Source organism: Canis lupus, chromosome X, assembly GCF_003254725.2.
Source record: "Canis lupus dingo isolate Sandy chromosome X, ASM325472v2, whole genome shotgun sequence".
In the NCBI taxonomy this organism is placed as follows: domain Eukaryota; kingdom Metazoa; phylum Chordata; class Mammalia; order Carnivora; family Canidae; genus Canis; species Canis lupus.
The window spans coordinates 102,827,317-102,846,696 of NC_064281.1; the positions used below are offsets into that span (position 1 = coordinate 102,827,317).

The 19,380-nt window shown below is 45.9% G+C and overlaps 1 protein-coding gene across 1 annotated transcript; it reads right to left on the reverse strand.

Annotated features, from left to right (window-relative positions):
• Window positions 1–1,294: 1,294 nt before the first annotated feature.
• On the reverse strand, window positions 1,295–17,619 carry IGSF1 (immunoglobulin superfamily member 1). Its single transcript, XM_025431599.3, has 20 exons — window positions 17,496–17,619; window positions 14,909–15,045; window positions 14,738–14,764; window positions 14,045–14,326; window positions 13,406–13,693; window positions 11,214–11,498; window positions 10,680–10,970; window positions 9,932–10,210; window positions 9,465–9,585; window positions 7,504–7,574; window positions 7,376–7,408; window positions 6,705–6,995; window positions 6,157–6,435; window positions 5,369–5,656; window positions 4,198–4,485; window positions 3,251–3,538; window positions 2,768–3,055; window positions 2,385–2,663; window positions 1,874–1,997; window positions 1,295–1,719 (listed from the first exon to the last, which is right to left on the reverse strand). The coding sequence occupies exons 2-20, from the start codon at window positions 14,976–14,978 to the stop codon at window positions 1,584–1,586; spliced, it is 4,008 nt and encodes a 1,335-aa protein (XP_025287384.1). The 5' UTR covers window positions 14,979–15,045; window positions 17,496–17,619; the 3' UTR covers window positions 1,295–1,583.
• Between the last annotated feature and the right edge of the window lie 1,761 nt (window positions 17,620–19,380).

The following is a 19,380-nucleotide window of genomic DNA, read 5'->3' on the forward strand; positions in this document are numbered from 1 at the left end:
CCTTTAATGTTCAAAATGTACAGCTTGATTGAGGGTTAGGGATTAAGAGTTTGAAGGCAGAGAGTAGTGATCAGCAGAAAGCAACAATTAGGTTTTGCTAAATTCAAATGTAAAAGCATTTTTGAAATGCAATTTTTAGAAACACTATAAGAAATTAGTATAAGCCACTAATAGCATCTCATCAAATGGAAATCAGAGTGAGACTTTGTACTTCTACATTCCAAAGAGCTTAATACAAATTAGTTTATAGTATTCAGTGTTTCATTCTATAAGGATTAAGGGAAATGGGATGCATTTTTTTCCATTAAGTTGCTGGGTAAATAAGCTCCTTAATGTAAAATTTTATCTTACAATAAAATTCTAAACTTTATTGTGGTCTGGGATAAACAACTTACTGTGTGCAGCACCCTCATGCATTGCTCTACTGAACAGTGTTAGCTTAGAATTAAACAGTGTTGGGAGGTAAGGAACTTCAGGGCCAGGTTTGAGGAATCATGACCTCCTCTAGGACCTGTAGGTCAATTCTTCTGAGGTCTTGAACAGGTTCAAGGAACTAGGTAAGCCCCCTTCCCTAATCCAACGCCCCTAATATGTACTGAATTCCCACCCATAGAGCAAATGGCATGCTGATCCAAGGAAGATCATGGGTTCAGCATGCAAGCTGGTCTCTATTTAGAGTTCTGGGAGGAGACAGCAGGAATCACCTGCTCCCAGCTTCACTTGCTTACTCACTCTCTGAGATCCCACTACCAGAGACCCATTCCTTTGGGAAAACAAAACTCTCTTCAGGGAATGGCAAAGTATTCAGAATTTATCAATCACTTACACGTATGGGTGAATTAATGTACACTCCATGATTGTTAGGTAAGGTGCTCGCTTTAGCAGCACATATACTAAGATTGTTAGGTAAGGGCCATAAACACACTTCAACAATTTCAAAGTTCTGCAGAGGGCTAATCCTAGTGTTTAAAAGCAGATATGCTGTGGAAGTAACATGGTGAAAGGGATATACTTTCAATGTTTAGCTTCTTTGGGCTGAACTTGAAGAGAACATTGCCATTTATCCATCCATCCACTCAATAGTAAAATGGAAGGACAAAAGGACATCCTACTTAGTGACCATGTCTCAAACCAAATTGGGAAGTACTCTTTTGGAGCCTTCCCTACCCCATCTTTAAGCACCTTCCTTTGTGCTAGCAGCCCCATGCTCTTATTCTGCTATGATGGTCAGCTCCAGTATACCATTTCTAAGCTATAAGTGGACAAGAAACCCATGGAAAAACCACTGCCATAGTTTTTTTGCAGTTAAATAGTGAATACTCTTTTTATTCAGAAGAATACATATTTAATAGAATTTCATGCACCAGTAAATCAGTACAGTGAGGAGTTACAGGAGTGGGGAATCTCTCTTCAGGAAACATCTCACCCTGGTAGAGCTCTCAAATCCCAGAATCCCCTTGACCCAGCTCAGGTGATTAGTGGCCAATGAACAGTAGATGAGGTTGACTCCCAGTATAACCAGTCCGATTTGCAGATCTCTGAGGATAAAAGAGAGAAGAAAGCTCTTGTAAAGGAGGAGATTATTATACTGGGACTGGCAGTTCCACTGAGGTTCCCTGAGAGACGGAGGAGGGAGAGCTGGTGTTGGTGGCTGGTTCTCCTTCTTGGTTACACTCTTCAAGGGCTATGGTCTGGTCTCTTCCATCTGTCTCTGAGTCCCTGTGTGGAGAAAAAAGATATGACTAAGGGAGAATCTAAAAGTATCAACCTGAAAACAGGTTTGTTATGGGGCTCAGATACTCGAGGAACATGAAGACTATTGTTTTTCTACCAGCCCTGGGTTTATAGAAGGAGACTGACATGAGGCATTTACCTGGTTCGGAGTCGAGGCCACTTCTTCCATTCTATGGCTAGCACTACCCCCAAAGCTACAACTACCACCACAATCAGACTACTTCGGACAATGTTCCCCACAGTGCACTCCTGGGCAGCAGGCCCTGTAATGACAAAAGAGCAGAAACCAAAGCCATGGAGGTTAGCACATGTACATTCCCCCTGATCTCTTGTTGCCCCCTCATCTGGCCTCCTCCAGCGTTCACTTGGGAGCCATGTTGAGAATGCAGAGGGGTTGGTTAGAGCCAGCACTTATGCTAAGGCAGAACCTGCCCTCCTTTTGAGGGTGGAAGAGGCCTTGAAAGTATCCTGCTTACTATTTGTAGGTGGATCTGAGGTCCACCTCCTCACCATCCCTAGGAGAAAGATGACCACACTTGAAGTCTCTGACTCCAAACTCTCCCACCTCCATCTTTGAGTGGTCTCTACCTGGACTGTCTTTGATACCCCAGGCAGGTTATGCCAGGACTGTGGAGGGATTATCCTCTTACCTGCTGCCCCCACCAGTTCCAGGGCATCACTAGGCTCTGACCAGATATCAGGATAGGCCTGGAGGCGGTAGCTGCAGCTGTAGTTGCCAATGCCTTTTCCTTCTACATTGTTGATGACAAAGTCCCCATCCTCTGAGAACTGCTGAGGTGCTTCTTCTCCATCATGTTCCAGGACAAATTCAACACCTGGCAGGGGGCCACGGCACTGAAGGGTGATGTCCTTGCCTAGCTTGAACATGGTGCTGGGCCAGGCTGACAGCGAGGGCTTAGGGGGCTTATCTGCAACCAACCAGGACAACCAACCAGTGTTAGAAGAAGTGGCCCTGAACCCTCTTGGGACTAATTACTTCACTAGACTATTACTGAGGTCTGCAGGCCCTTACCAGTCACCCAGATCTCCAGGAAGTCACTGTGATTAGAAGCCGCAAAGGGAGCAGAGTCCAAATAATAAACACAGCTATAGACCCCAGAATCATCACCTCTCACTGCTGGCATCCAGAAGTCAGCCCTGTACCCACTTGGGCTCTGTTGTTCCAAAGGCTGTTGAGTGCCTTCCTTCAACAGGACAAATGTTGAGTCTGGTAGTTCCCCTTGGCATTGAAAAGTCATATTTTCTCCAGGGGCCACAATAGGACCTGGCTGGGCTAAGAGGCTGGGTTTGGGGAGCAAACCTAGAAGAAATTAACTCCTGGTCAGAGAGAGGAGGCCATGTTCCAGTGTGCCACCCCTGGAGTCTGTTCAATAAAGAGGAAAGACTACTGCTTACCTCTCCTTGAGCTCTTCAAAAACTATTTCAATGAATCCTCTTGCAGTCCATTCTCTCCTCTCTAAGTTCCCATGCTTGCCCCAGAGCACCTTCCCCTTACCTGTGACTATGAGTTCCAGAGTGTTGCTAGGCTGTATCTTGATAGGGCTGGTCCAGTCAGGGTGGTAGCAGCAGCTGTAACGCCCTATGTTAGCACCAGATATATTGGTGATAGGGAATGCCCCATCATTACTGGTGGATCCCCAGAGCTGCACTGAAGTGGTTTCTCTTTCTTTGTGCAGAATGTATCCTACTCCATGGACTGGCCCTTGGCACCAGAGAGTAACATTCTGCCCCATAGGAACCACAGAACTGGGCTCAGCAAACAACCATGGCTTGGGAAATGTGTCTAGAAAGAGACCAAAGATGTAGAGAGTATGGAAACTTACCACTTGCTGTGTTAACCCTTCATCTTTCTCCTTCTGGATACAGTAGTTCCCTTCCATGGTCTGGCCTAGCCTTCTACCCTCCATACCCCTACTCGAGTTGTCTCTATCTCAGTCTCATATCTTGTCTGTTCTTTTTTTAAATCTCATTATTTTTTTCTTTCTCAATTTTTTAATTTAAATTGTAGTTAGTTGGGATCCCTGGGTGGAGCAGCAGTTTGGCACCTGCCTTTGGCCCAGGGCAGGATCCTGGAGACCCGGGATCGAATCCCACGTCAGGCTCCAGGTGCATGGAGCCTGCTTCTCCCTCTGCCTGTGTCTCTGCCTCTCTCTCTCTCTCTATCATAAATAAATTAAAAAAATAAATTGTAGTTAGTTAACATAGTGTAATATTGGTTTGAGGGTCAGAATTTATGATTCATCACTTACATCATAAGTGCTTATCATAAGAAGTGCCTTCTTTAATACCCATCACCCATTTAGCCCACCTCCATCCACCTCTCTCCATCAACCCTCAGTTTGCTCTTTATCATTAAGATCTCTTATGGTTTGCTTCCCTCCTCTTTTTTTCCCCCATATGTTCATCTGTTTTGTTTCTTAAATATATCTTGTCTGTTCTTACCAGTCACCCAGATCATAATGGGCTTGCTGAGATGTGATCCCCTATTTGACATGGTTGTCTCGTAGTAAACACAACTGTAGTTCCCAGAGTCCTCTGCTCTAACAGTGTGGAGGAGGAAGTCAGCTGAATTCCCGGAGGTGCTCTGGAACTGTAAGGGAACCTGGGTTCCCTCCTGCAAGAGGGCAAATCTCATGCCTTGGAAAGCCCCTTGGCAGCGCAGGGTCACATTCTTTCCAGGAAGCACCACAGGACCCGGGTGTGCCAGAAGAGTAGGTTTGGGGTAGAATTCTGAAATTCAACAGACCACAACCTGAGAGATGCCTGCCCCTCACTTTATGCAGATCGTTTTCTTTTAGTGTTATTGTAAGAAACAATATGTGTTTATTGTAACAAGTTAGAAAATATAGAAAAAAAACCTAAGAAAATACAATTCTACCATTCAAAGATAACCACTCTTTATACACGCTTCTATATTTCTTTCTCATTTTTTCTCTATGTTTCCATGTTATTGTAACTGTAACTATTTGCATAACTCGGGTCCTACTGTATGTACAATTGTGTAATTTAATATTTTTCACTTAACTTTATATAGTAAACATTTTCCTATGACGTTAATCAGCCTTTGAAAACTATCATTTGTAATGGCTGCATAATATGCAGCTGTCATTTCAAGGTCTTTGCCCTTTCTCTGAGGGCCATCCAGCCTGCCAATCTCTGACAGCCCAGCTAAAGAAAAAGTGAACATTGAGCCTAAAGCTCAAGGCCAAGTCACAAAAAGATTTCAGAAATAGGGCAATGTGAGCTTGGCACTGGAGATTGGACACCCTCGTCTGCCTCATTTCTTCCCCTAGAAGTGAATTACTTGCCTCTCCCCTCTCCTTTGTCTCTTCTCCATGTATTAATAATAATAGAGTCTTCTGCCTTTCATGAACTGTTTACATGTACCAGTGACATTCCTAAGCACTTTCTTGGTGACTTAGTTTTATTTGTTTGTTTGTTTGAATAGGCTCCATACCCAACATGGGGCTTGAACTCATGACCCTGAGATCAAGAGTCCTGTGCTCTATTCTGGTGACTTTTAGAAGGAGCATGTTTCCTCTCCCTTTGACAGCCCTTCCACCCACCATTCCAGGGTCAGTCTTGCCTCCATCTGTGTTTCCCCACTCCTGACCTGTCACCACGAGCTCCACAGGGTCGCTGGGCTCAGACCAGATAGCGAAGTCATAATAGCGGCAGCTATAATTCCCTCCATCACCAGTGCCCACTGAAATGATCAGAAAGTGAGCCGCACTGGCCCCTGGACTTGCCCAAGACCTGTCACTGGATGCTATTTCACTTCCATCTTTGTAAAGAATAAAGCTCATGTGCTGCTGGGGAGTGGAGCAATTGAAAGTCACTCGGGCACCAGGAGTGACCACAGGGCTGGCCCATGTCTTGAAAAAGGGCTTGGGGTACATTTCTAGAAGGCAAAAAACAAAACACAACACAAAACCAAATTAAGAGAAAAAAGAAAGATAGCTAATATAGCAAATAATGGTTCCTGGAAGCTGCTTTGTTTTCTATAGCCATCAGGGCAGGCAATGGAGGCTAGCTAAAAGAGTGAACTGTCATTAGGGCTCTGCTGGTCCCCTGCAGCTCAGTTTGCCCATTTGGGCAAGAAGGGGAAATGGTACCTGCTCTGCCTCCCTGGAATATTTGGCCTATATCTAAATGAGATAATTGATATGAAAATAATTAGAAAAATTAAATCACCCTCCACAAACCCCAGCTATTAATAACGATTATGGCTATTAATATCGTGCAGCCAGAGGCCCTGGCACACCCAGTGCCACGCCTGCCTGGCTCTAAGATTGGACACAGGCTCCTAGGACCAGCAGCAAAATTTGCTGTGGGGAGAGGAGTGTCTGACCCAGAGCTTTGCCTTCCCCCTCCTCCCTCATACACCCTTTTCAACTCTACCTTTTATGACAAGCTCCATGGGATCACTGGGCTCAGACCACTTGAAGGGGCGCTTTTCAGTATGAGTACGGCAGCTATAATTGCCTTCGTCTTTATCCTCCATTCTTTGGATTGTAAAGAAGGCTTCTCTCCCAACGGCATGAAGTTGCTGGACAGGTTCCTGCACTCCCTCCTTATACAGAACGAACTCCATGCCTGCCAGCCATCCTTTGCACCGGATTTGCAGTTTCTGGCCCCGAATTGGGGGGGAAGCAGAAATGACAGGTTTGGGGAGGATGTCTGGAAAACAAATGGGGTGAAAAAGGAGGTCGAAGTTTGGAGGTGCCCAGATGGAACACTTGGAGTCACTTTGTCAGCAAAAAAGAAATCCATCCTGGACTGGCCATTTTCACTCTCTTCCCAACCCCCTCCTCCATTTCAGGGCTCCTCCTCTCCTTGCTGCAAAGCCCCTTGAACTCTGGGCTCTGTGCATTCCCTACCCTTAGGAACAGTGTTGGAATCACAGGGCACTGAAGGTCACCCCGGGAGGAACCTCTGCCTTTTCTTACCTGTCCCCACCAGCTCAAGTGCCTCACTGGGCTCCGACACAGCCATCTCCTCCCATGAATGGCAGTGGTAACTCCCGGTATGGCTCTGGGTTAGGGCGCCAAGGGGAAAGGCAGCCCGGACCTGCTCGGAGGCCGGGCGAGTTGCAATCCACCCAGTCCCGTCCTTCAGCAACACAAACTCCTTAGTTGAGCCAGAAGGGCTTCTGCACCAGAGGGTTAAGTTCTTCCACGGGGCAAGAGGGAAGTTGGTCTCTGCCCACAGCTCAGGCTTAGGGGTTGGCATGATTATTTCTAGAAACAGCAGAGTTAATAAAGCCATCTTCCCTCCTCTCTCCCCTCCCTGTTTCTTTGCCCTTGAACCCCCTACCCAGATCACAATGTCCACCTCCCCTTTCAACCCAAATCCAAACTGTTTCCTTCCTTCTGCAGGTGCTGGGGAAAGGGGAAGCTTATGTCTTAGCTGAGCCTCAGGAAAGTGCAGAAGCTTAGGGGAAATTTTGCAAGCAGAAATCAGAGTTGGAGGCTGAATTTTGCCAGCAGTTTTAGCAAGTGCCCCTTCCTGGCTGTCCTTCCCTCCCAACCAGTCACTCCCTGGCCACTGACACTGACACTCTGTAGTTATTTCGGATCTCCAGGAAGGAATGTCCCAGTCTGGAGCAGGAAAAACTCACCAGTCTCTTCTGTCAATACCCCATTGCACAGTCCTGCAAAAGAAATTGCTGCCAAGGCTCTGCCCCCTCCCCCACGGGACTTCACCCGGCCTTCTGCCCAGGCCCCTTCCCCACCCCTTTGTACTCACCACAGCAGAGAAGGGCCGTGACTATGAAGAGCATGGTGACCCCTTGAGCTGTTCCCAGCAACCAGGCTTCTCTAGTGAGACCAGAAAAGAGATGAGAGGAGCTGCTGGGGTTAGGGGGAGGGCGGAGAGAAGGGGGCGGCAATTTATGTCATTGGCTTACTCACCACCCAATAGGGATTGGATTTGGGCAGGATAATGGGATATAATCTTTTCTGACATCGATGACTTTTCTTTTTGAGGGCCTCACCACCTACAAACCTCTTGCTCTTTCATGACCCACGTGCCCCCTGCCCCCTCCCCCCTTCCCAGCCTATATCAGATGTCAGCTCCCCATGGCCCCTGATTAGGCTGTTGCTGGAATTGAGTTGTCAGATGTGAAAATGCTTTTGTAATTTCAGCTCTCAGAACCCCCGGAGCTCAGAGTGATCGGCAGCTCTGGGTGGTGGGTGTGGGGGTGGAGAGAAAAATCTTGGGTGTTTCTCCGTCATCAAGTTTAAGTTTGGAAGCAGTTTGTATTATGGCAGTATTGGTCCTCAGACCGACCTGCCTCACCTGCCTTTGTTATGGAAGGGTTGCCTAGGCAGCCGCAGTGAATTACCCGAAGATTGTCAGTGCTGAGCTAAGCTTGTCAGAGAGTGGGATCTTTCTACCCCCACCCAGATTATGACTAGCAATGTGCAGCAGCTTTGGGTTATGGGTCCTGTAGAATTAGATGATATTAAGCCAAAATCCATTTGGCAATTCGTACTTAGAAAACAATGACCCTCCTTCTGGGTCAGGAAAACATGCTTTTCAAGCTGCTTTCTCTGAAATCTGCTTTCTGAGCTCATCTTTTGATGTAGTGGTCCTGGGCTGAGGCGGGGCACTTGAAGCTACATTTTTTTTCTAATCCCTGGCTTGGAGGTTACCCTAACGTGTGGGACTCAGGATGGATTCTGAGGACAAGTAGGGCTGGCACCCCACTGAGACTTTTTGAAAACTCAAAGGATGGTGGTTTTTACAGATGATTTAGGAGGCTCCCTTCTAATTACCCAAGCACTCTGTCCCTCAGATCCTGGTGGAAAACAGACACATGCAATCACAGTCATCATCCATTGTGTATTGAATACTCTCAGACACACAAAGACCTATGATCATGATGAGGGGGCTACAGCCAGAAGCAGAGGGTTGGGGGAGTAGGTAAGACCTTCAGGGGCTGAGACCCCCACCAACCTAGGACCTGTCATTTATCTTCCTGTTTTCAGGCAGAATCACCTGAGCATAGGCCAGGGGATCAGGATGGCCCAAGGGACACCAAAGGATCAAAGGAAAGGACTGGATAACCTGTTTGGTTTGCCATTTTGCGGTTCAGAGGAAGCAGTTTGATTCTCTGGCCTAATCCACTGCTTCATCAGATGCCCATCCAGGTTAAGATTATATTCTCAGAATGCTCTGCACAGATGGTTGGAGACCAGAGCAGTAGAGACACTGGTTCCTATGGAGACTAAGAGGGACCACAAGCCTCTCTAGCTCTTGAAAGCTAGGGGTAAGGGTGAAAAGTTGAGACAGGAGTTGGATAACACCCAGGGAGACAGGACAGCTTGTCTTCTTACAAGAGAAAAAAATTCAAACTAAATTCAGTGAGAGACATCAATCATCTCCGAGGGGCAGGGTGGCTTGGGAGGGAGATTTGGGCACTCTCCTGGGCAGGAGGGGGGAGGCAAATCAGAGAATGAGGTTTGGATTGCTTCTCCCTCCAAGAATTATGTTTCTCTACCCTCTGGCTTGGGTACTGACCTCTCTGTGAGGTGAAAGAAAAACAGCTGGGATGGGAAAGTCTTGTTTCTTAAGCCCAGAAGGTGGAGAATACAAACAGTGTGGCCCTGTGGCTTATGTCAATGGGGGTAAAACTCATTTCTGAGTATCTGGAGAGCCTGGACTCAGCTAGATTGAAGGACAAGGGGCTGGAATAAGATGGTTACCTGATTCTGAGTCTCCGACACTTCCACCTTATCCACAGCACTACCAACAGCAAGGCAACAAGCTGCATGATTAGGGACAATCTGATAGCTTCATTCAGAATGTAATTCCAGGTAAGAAAGCCTGTGACCAGAGAAGATGAGAAGCAGGAGCCTTGATAGAGAAGGGGGGAGGTGAACACATTTGGGGTTGCGGGGAGGAGGGAGGAGGAGCTGGTTACTGAAGGTGAAAGGAAGGAGTGACAGAAGGGGCCTTCTTTTTCATGAAGAATGGGAGCTTTGAAAGTATGCTGCTCATTGTCTTTGAGTGATTATGAGATCACCCCAGGGGAAGTGTGCCCAAACCCGAGGGCCCTGATTTACAATCCCTGACTCCCCTTTCCATAGCTTTCTGGGCACTGCTTCAGGATCCCAGGGGTAGCATGACCAAAGCCATGGAGGGGCAACCCTAGGAAGAGTTGTCCTCTCACCTGCTGGCCCCATCAGCTTCAGAGGCTCACTGCGATCTGACCAGATGTTGGGGTGTGCCTCTATGCGATAGCTGCAACTGTAAGTTTCTGTGCCTTTTCCTTCAGCATTACTGATGATGAAATCTCCATCTACCAAGAATTTTTGGAATGTTGCTCTTTCTTCCCATTCCAGAGAAAATTCAAGTACTGGATGGGGTACTCGGTGCTGAAGGGTAATGGCCTTTCTTAGCTTGAACATGGTGCTGGGCCAGGCTGAAAGGGAGGGTTTGGGGGGCTTATCTGCAACCAATACAGAAACAAGAATTTGAATAAGTGACCTGGAATTCAGTACCCCTGGCCCCAAAAATGTTTCTCAGCTTCCTATTTGATCTTTCCTATCTTTCCACTTCCACTAGATCAGTGGTCTCAAAATTTGACCATGCTTTAGAACCTCTTGGCCCACTCCTCAGTGCTCTAAAGACTCTTGGGTTTCTACCTTCTGTCAGGATGACCTCATATCTATAAGTTTCCGCTGGCCAGAAGGAAAATAACATTTCCAGGGGTCACAATGAGGCTAGGCCATGCTGAAAGGCATGGCCTGAGTAACAGTCCTAGGAGAGAAAGTACATAAAGTTTTTGGAGAAAATTCTACACCATCTTCCTAGTGTATTTTTCCTTGGCTCATAACTCCAAGAGGGTACCGGGCTGCTAGCTCCTTCTTAGAATACTGTAATGATGATAAAAACGAATGACATTTGTTAACACTTGCCTACAACCACAAGTTCCACAGTGTTGTGTGATGTCATCCTGATGGAGGTCTTCCAGGAGAGGAGATAGTGGCAACTATAGATGCCAGCATCACTGTAGGTCACATTGTTGAGGAAGAATGACTCGTCATCAATGCTGGTGGTATCCAAAAGCTGAAGTGGTTTGTCTTCTCCTTTCTTATAGAGTGCAAGCCCCACTCCATCCACTGGCCCTCGACACCACAGGCTCACGTTCTGACCCATCTGGACCACAGGACTGGGCTGAGCAAGTAGCCAGGTCTTGGGGAAAGTGTCTAGGATGAGACCCAAAATATAAAGGGCTAGTATTCTGACTCCCCTCTCACCACGAAGGGTTCTCTTCCTCCAGTCCACCCTTGGCAAATCCCACCCTAAGCCCAGTTGTACAAATTATGCTCCCTTCCCCACTATTAGCTCTGGTTGCATGATCAGGTTTTCTGGGGCGGGGGTGGGGGGCACAGAAGGAGTTGTATATCCACAGCCTCTAACATAGGTCCCATGGCATTCCCCTCTCTTACCGGTCACCCAGATTTTCAGGATATCACTAAGGAGTGAACCCCTGTATGACTCATCATAGTAAAAACAGAGGTAATGTCCAGCATCATGGATTTTCAAAGCCCGGAAGAAGAAATATGCCTCATTTTTTATTGGCCTTTTGCGGTAAAAGGATTTCTTCAAATCTTCAAGCCTTATTAGAGCAAAGGTCATTCCGTAGATTGGTGCCTGACACCTGAGGTTCAGGCTTTCTCCAGGTGCCATAATGGGCCCAGGATATGCTGTCAGAGTTGGTTTGGGATAGAGTCCTAGAAAGGGAAGAGACTCTGAATTAGAGATAAGATAATTCTTCCCTATTATCTCCTAATTTTATTTTTCTAGTTTTTTTCTAACGACAAGGAGTGGTAGTTGAAGTTTAGCCTCTATTCCTTCTCCCTTCCTTGAACATCAGCCTCCTTTAGGAGATAATCGAGGGCATGTCCAGTTAGGTACCTCCTCTCTCACCAGACTTCATCAGTTCCACTGAGCTCTAACTATGTATAAGGCTATGTCTCAGTGGAACATCTACATCTGTAATTGCCTGTATCTTTAGGTTCCTGAAATGCCGAATGTACTCTTCCAACCACCCAAGAATCCAAGTTTCTGAAAATGATTTTGATTTCATCTTTGTAAAGCATGAATACTACTGCAGAAATAAACATGCCTTTTGAACACTTTAAGCCCACATAAGACCCTACTTCCAATACAAGATTGGAAGAAACCAGTAAGGAAAGATTGGCCAATAAGTCTTCGACCCAAAGAAATCTCTGCTAATGGGGCCACACCCTCTTTTCCATGTATTGTTCCCCCAAGGGGATCATACTACAAAATAGAGGGCAAACCTTACTCTCATATCATTCCTTCTTACCCACAGCAATCCCAGGTAGATCCACCCATCCATTATTGGAAAGATCAACTCTGTCATATGCTCATTGAGCATTTAGGATGTGTCAGGCATCATGTAGGTCTAAGGATGTACAAATAAAGAAGACACAGTCCCTGTCAACAAAAAGTTCATGGCCTAGTGAGGGATACCAGTGAAGAGGTAACTGCAAAAGTGTATGTTAGTGGAATCTACCCTGGAAGGGCATTCATACAACACACATCCATACACACAGTTCAAACAGTCTTTGTTATTCAATCCTCAATAAAAAGCTATACTAATAAAATTAATATCTACCATTTATTGAGAACTTATGTGCCAGGCACTGTACATATATTTAGGCAAATCCTCACAACAACCCTGTGAGGTAGGCATTATTACTATACCAATTTTGCAAATCAGGAAACTGAGGTACAGAGAGGCATTACACATTAGGTCATATAGATACTGTTATCCCATTTTAGAATGGGGGAAACCAAAGCGCAGAGTGGTGAAGTGACTTGCTTAAGACCACACAGGGAGGCAGTGTCAGTGGTGGACCTAGAAACCAAGATTACTGCTTCTAAGTCCAGGGTACCTTCTGTGGCACCACAGCTTTCCCCAAGCCTATCTAGACTGATGGAGGAACTAGAACAAATGTGGCCAATTCTGTCTAAAAGCATCCAGACCATGGGGTGGACAAACTAGGGCTACAGGGTGTGTCTAGCATTTGAACATTTTGGGGAGACTTATACTGTGTTTAGAACGTGATACTGCCTTACTAGATCTACATATACAGGACTCAAGTAATTTACATAAAGCCATATCTAAAGTACGAGCTATCACTTTTTGTCATTTTTATTTTCATCACCGATGCTAGCACAATTCATTCTATTTTCTTTACTTAAAATAATAATCACAAATACAACAAAAATGTATTTAAAATGTAAAAACCAGTTTATAAGACTGCAGTGGCAGTGCCTGGCACATGATAAGTGCTCAATACATATTAGTCAAATGAATGAATGAAAGCATGATATTTAACAAGTAGAGAACAACAAAGCTGTGATGAGCTGAACCTGCAAGACATTTGGCTGAGCTCACTCACTAGCCAAGTGATTGGCTTCCACGTGTCTGCCTGGTAGCATGTGTGATTCTAATTTGCATCTCAGTAAAATGTCAAATGACTCTAGCTCATAGGCCTTGCAGGGCCTAGGACCTGGCTAAGGAAAGGAAAATCAGAAACTCTGGTTCATCCAGCCATGATCCCAGGGACAACGATCATCAGACCCCAACAGCCATAGCTACACCCACCTGCCACAATCAGCTTCAGGGGGTTGCTGGGCTCTGACCACAGAGTGGGGAGCATCTGGATATGAGTGCGGCAGATGTAAACCCCTTCACTCTCAGGTGTCATGTTGGCGATGGAGAATATGGCCACTGTCCCAGTTGGGATTTGGTAATCCACAGGCTCTGCATATCCCTCTTTGAACAGCATGAATACCAAATCCTGCAGCCAGCCATGGCAGAGTATGTTAACATTACATCCAGTAAGAGGGTAGGTCTCAGCCTGGATCCAGAAGATGGGCTTGGGCAGCTGGCCTGAAGGAGAGAACGAACTGGAATTCAGGTAGAGCAAGGATAGTGATGCTCAGTGAGCAGGAGAGGAAAGTGCTACTTAAATGAGCCTTCCCTGTATGATCCTTATTTGCCACCCTTCCTTCCCCGATCTGGGGTCTCCCCTATGTTGAGACCTTGCTCTCTAGATCTGTTCCAGAGACTGCATCCTCATCTGCATTGCCCATAGAAAGTAGGCACTTACTAACTGTGGAATGCCTGCATGTATGCATTCATGCATTTGAGGTAAATAAATGAATGAATGAATTAAACAAATTGTGCTCTGAATTCCAGGAGCTGGAGTTTATTTCTGATTATCTATTAGTTTCTTCTTACCTGGTGCCTCCAACTCTAAAACTTTACTGGGCTCTGACCAGCCTGTTTCCTTCCAGTAGCAGCACCTGTAAAGACCTGCATTGGACTTAGTAAGGGCACCTATAGGGAATGAAACTTGGAAGGTCTTGGAGGAAGGGCGGATCCAGGTCATCTGTGTCTTATCCTTCAGCAGCAGAAACTTGCTTGAAATCCGAGAGGGGCTTTTGCACCAAAGTGTGATGTTCTCCCAAGGGGTCTGGGGGTAATTGGTCTCTATCCACAGCTCCGGTTGAGATTGCATCACTGTCATTCCCAAAGATCACAAAGATGTGAGCAGTCCAACCCTCTCCAACCCATAATGTGCCCTGCAATGTCCCTTACAATTAGCCCTTACCCAGATTGCTTTTTATCTTTCCTTGGGGACAAGAGTGTCTGCTCGTGTAGAGGATGGGTTAGGGACCCTGGGATATTTGTTCAAGGGATTCAAGTGAGTTAGGGAACACAGAGCAAGTCTGGCTTCCATTCCACCTGAAATAAAGCTTTTTACTATTCTGTGGGAAACCAGGTCATGAAGTGAGAGGTTCTGGTCTCCAACCAGCTCAATCTGGGAATTATCTTTGTGGTCTCAAGGTAGTTGTGTCTGGGGCCACAGAGGCAGCTGATGTCTTGGAACCTCCAGGAAAGAAGGTACCAGGGGCGGCAGGACTCACTTACCTATTGATGTCATACCCAGACTCAGCCCTGAAAAGAGAGATAAGAATGGTAAAGAAGAGCCCCCACATTGACCTCACCAACCCTCAATCCTCTCTTCTCCCTCCCCAAGGTGCCCAACCATAGGAGGATCTATGACAGGGTGACTTCCCCTCACACCTTCCTTGTACTCACGAATGCAAAAGAGCAAGACTGTGAATGTCCACAGCATGGCAGCCCGCTCCCCCAGCCTGTTCAGGGTCATGGGGCCTCTGGTGGTCAATGTGTGCTTCAAGTCTGGAAGGGCTTTGCCGCTCAGCAGGTGGTGAGATCTAAAAGCAGAAGTGTCTATACTCAGGTAACTTGTTCTGCTCCTCAAAGTTTAGTTTGGATCACTAAACTGCACTCGACACCCTACCTTCCACTCTCTCAGAGGCATGAAATGTATGACACAGTCACCTGCCCATTTTCTCCACTCACTTCTCTTCACACCTAAGGTCTTTGCTGACATCTAAAATGTCAGATTTGTTGAAATGTCTGTGCATCCCTGGAATCTCAGAGGCCCAGAAGGTAACTTAATTCAGGCCAGAGGGGAGCTTTTAGGAGGAGAGAGATGGGAGGTGTAGAGATTCATCCTTTTAAGATCTTCTATCATCTATCTATCTATCTATCTATCTATCTATCTATCTATCTATCATCTATCTATATCTATCTATCTATCTATCTATCTATCTATCTATCTATCATCTATCTATCATCTTGTCTGAGTCCTCCAACAACCTAGCAAAGGAGGCTTTCCTGCCATCCCTATTTTGCTGGCAAGGAAACGGAGGCTCAGATGAGATATACTTAATTTGCTCAAAGCCGAAAGATTAAATATCAGATATTTATATAATAACTCCAACGCCTATGCTTTAAAACCAGTATTTAAAACCCCCATTTTCACTTGATGGGATGAGCACTGAGTGTTATGCTTTATGTTGGCAAATCAAACTCCAATTAAAAAAATACAAAAAAAAATAAACCTCCCCTTTCTTATCTTTCCTCACTCTTCTGATCTCATACCACCCAGGCCTTCCCCTCTGTAGATAGCTTCAGATGAAATATTACTCTCATTCTTATCGCTTACCCCCCAAAGCTCAAAACCCTCATCTCAAGTAAGTGCTGGAGAATCAAGCTACTTGAGCTAATTAATATAAGGTGTAATTGATGTATTGGCTGCCTATAATGTGTAAGCCTTTTTGTTCGTTGCCCTTCGGAAATATGGTAAAGATATTTGAATTCAGGGAGGCCTTTTCATTTTCCAAAAAAACCCCACTATTGACCACATGTACATAAGAGAGACCCTTTCTGCTTTCCTGCCTCTTCTCTACCACCATATCCAAAGTATCCTTTTGCCAAAGGAGGGTGTATCCCCATCATACAAACTCAAGTTAACTCTCCTCCACCAACTCTCTAGTCAGAGTCTGAGGTCCTGGCTGTTTAATCCTATCTCAGTAGAGTGGGGGTAAAGTCAACTCCCGGAATGGAAAAGGCTGATTTCGCTTCCCAGAATGGATCCTAGCACTGCAGCCTCGAATTTGCTCTAATGCTAACACTGGGTGGGATGGAGGAGCAGGAAAACAAGAAGATTCATTTTCAAACATCTGGGCTGTAGGGAACAGGTGGACGGTCAGAGATCCAAAGAGACAGTTGCCTTTTGCATTTCTCGCTTTGCATTGAAGAATGCTCAAATTACTTCTCTGAACTTTTCTTATCTGTAAAGTTGGGGAGTAATACCTACCTAACATTGTTGTTGTGTTGGATCAAATATAATATATGTACAGGGCACATGGTAAACATATCATTACAAGGTGGCTATTTTTCTTCTTCCCAAAGTGGGTATTAACCTGGTGTAGAACCTTAAAGATGCTCTTTCATCTCAGCTCCCAGAGCCCCTTGTTCCCCACTCCTCTCAGGGCCAGGCCCAGGCCCAGGCTTGAGTGCCACTCTGTTGCTTTGTTCCCCCAAGGCTTTGGGCCAGGATTTATTGGGGAAGCCAGGTTCTACTGCCAAGGGAAAGGTTCAACCTGGGACTCTGCCCAGAAATGCCAGCTGAGATTCCAGGCTTGCCACTTAGACCCCTAAACCAGGATTTTGCCTCCTGAGTGGAATGAAAGAAGGGGGGCTTCTCAGCATAGCTGATCCCTCCCCAATCACTAAGGAAACTGTACCATTTACATTCAACCCAAAAGATGAATCTTATGCCCAGGGAATGTGGGAAACTGCCGCAAGCTTCAGGTTAATTGGCCACGCCCATTTTTGGCCTTTCACACCCCCACTCCCACCCCCAACTTCCACAGTCTAGCCCTTTTACCCTCCCTTTCTACTCCACCCCAAGCACTTTCCCCACCCTTAGGCAGCGCCGCAGTGCTTTTGAGGGTGACATACCCGAAATGTCTAATGGCTCGCCCCCTGCATAGCTTTGAGGGCTCCAGGAATCAAAGGGGTTGGGCTCAGCGGGGCACCGGGTACACACTTCGCTAAGGGTTTGGAGGGAAGACTGAGAAAGAAAAGGGAAGGTATTTACAGTGCCCAGAAATTCTCAGCGAGGCAAAGCTGGGATCCGTGGAGGGACGGAGAAAGGGAGAGATGAAGGGGAGTAGGGGGAATGGACTGGGGAGCAGTTTGATTTGAGGCAATTAGTTACAGCAGGCAGACTATTTCGGGGTTTTGTTTAGGATCTCATGGCCAGTATTTAATCTTCAGCCACTGGGTGTTGCGCTCATTTGCAGGTACTTACGGTAGTTGAAGGCCCGCTCCGCTGTTGGAGATTCTCCAGTGAGCTCCTCCAGATGCAGCAAACTGCCCGGCATGAGGAGAGCTGTCTAAGGACAGCCTCTCCGGCTCCGCGCCCCGCCTCCCTCTCTCCCCCGCCTGCAGCCAGTCTGCTCCAACCTCCTCCCCTCCCTCCGCTAGGCTCTAGGAGCCCACCTACACCAACTCTGCCTGACACCTGCAGTCCTCTGACGACCAGGATTTCTAAGCCTCTCCCAGCTCCCCGCCTCTCTCGACTCCCTGCAGAGGTTACTTGAGCCAAATTCAGGCCCCTGCCCCCTCTCCTGTCGCTCTGGGTTTCATTGGGTCACTGTATCCTGGAGGGGAGAGGGCCAGCTCTTCAGACTGCCAAAGCTGTAGATCCTTCCTCTTCAGCTCCCCAATGCCTTTAAAGGGAACTCAGATCTTCCTCTGCCCATTTAATGCCCCACTTATGCATAAACATTGCCACCATGGTTTAAAAGCTCACTATGTGCCTCTGGGCCTCTGGCAGCTATTAGTTCCAATCTTACTAGCAACTCTACAAGATGTGTTAACTTCCCTCAATTTTACAGATGAGGAAACTGAATCTCAGAGAGGGTTAAGTGACTTGGACAACCTCCAGAGTCCAGCCTAGGATAAAAGCCCAGGCTTTAGAGACATACCAATCTGGATGTCAGTCCAGGTTCCACTATTCAATAGCTGAGTGACCTGAAGTAAGTGAGTTAAACTGTCTGAGTCCCAGTTTCCCGATCTGTAAAACAAAACAGCAGAAGCGGTAGAATGGGGCTTTGTTGGGATCATGCGAGTCAAACTTCTAGCACAGTTTGCCTGGTCCCTGTTAGGTGCTTAATACATGGGAGCTGCTGCAGCCACTACTGTTATTAATCTGTAAAGTCTTCTGCAAATGCCCTAGAGTAACATGCTTTCAATTATGTAGACAACCTTCCACAAGTGTAGTTGATCATGAAAGACTTTTTAAAGTGAGAAATGTATGGATAAGACACTAACCAAAGCTCCTGACATATATCGTATGATGAGATTAAAATGCAGCATCCAATAAATCAGCAGATCGATTGTTGTAAGAAATAGCCAAATTAATCATAAAATATTACAAATTATCTAAAGAAAAATACTGCAATTTAAGAACAAACCACACAAAAGTAAAGTGACAGGCAAATTGAATATCATCTCTTTATGCATTAGGTTATAAGAGTTGTAGCTTCCTGGAATCCTCTGTTCCTACATACCATTATAAACTGCAGATTATCCCCCAAGAAATAGCATAACCATAGAAATAAAGATATATGTTTTGGGGGGCAGGTTATTTAACCTTTCCAAGACTCAGCTTTCTTATTTGTAAAATGGGGATAATAATTGCATTTACTATCACACAGAGTTTGGGTAGGATTGAATAAAAAAACCCTTGCAAACCACTACAGAGTGCCTGGGCCATGGCAAGCCTCCATTAATTCAATGAATGTTTATATTTTCTTTGTGCCAGGCGTTGTCCTAAGTGCTGATGATTTAGAAAGAATAGCAGTTTCTGCTCTTTTATTTCTTTTTAAAAAATATTTATTTATTTATTTATTTATTTATTTATTTATTTATTTATGACACACAGAGAGAGAGAGACAGAGACACAGGCAGAGGGAGAAGCAGGCTCCACACAGGGAACCTGATGTGGGACTCAATCCGGGTCTCCAGGATCACGCCCTGGGCTGAAGGTGGCGCTAAACCACTGAGCCACCCAGGTTGCCCTGTTCTTTTATTTCTTCTTATTATTCTTTAGTTTCTGCTCTTAAGCCATTTCTGGTATAAGGATAAACAGTAGAGGAATACATGTAAGAGATGGCCAGAGAGGAGGTGCT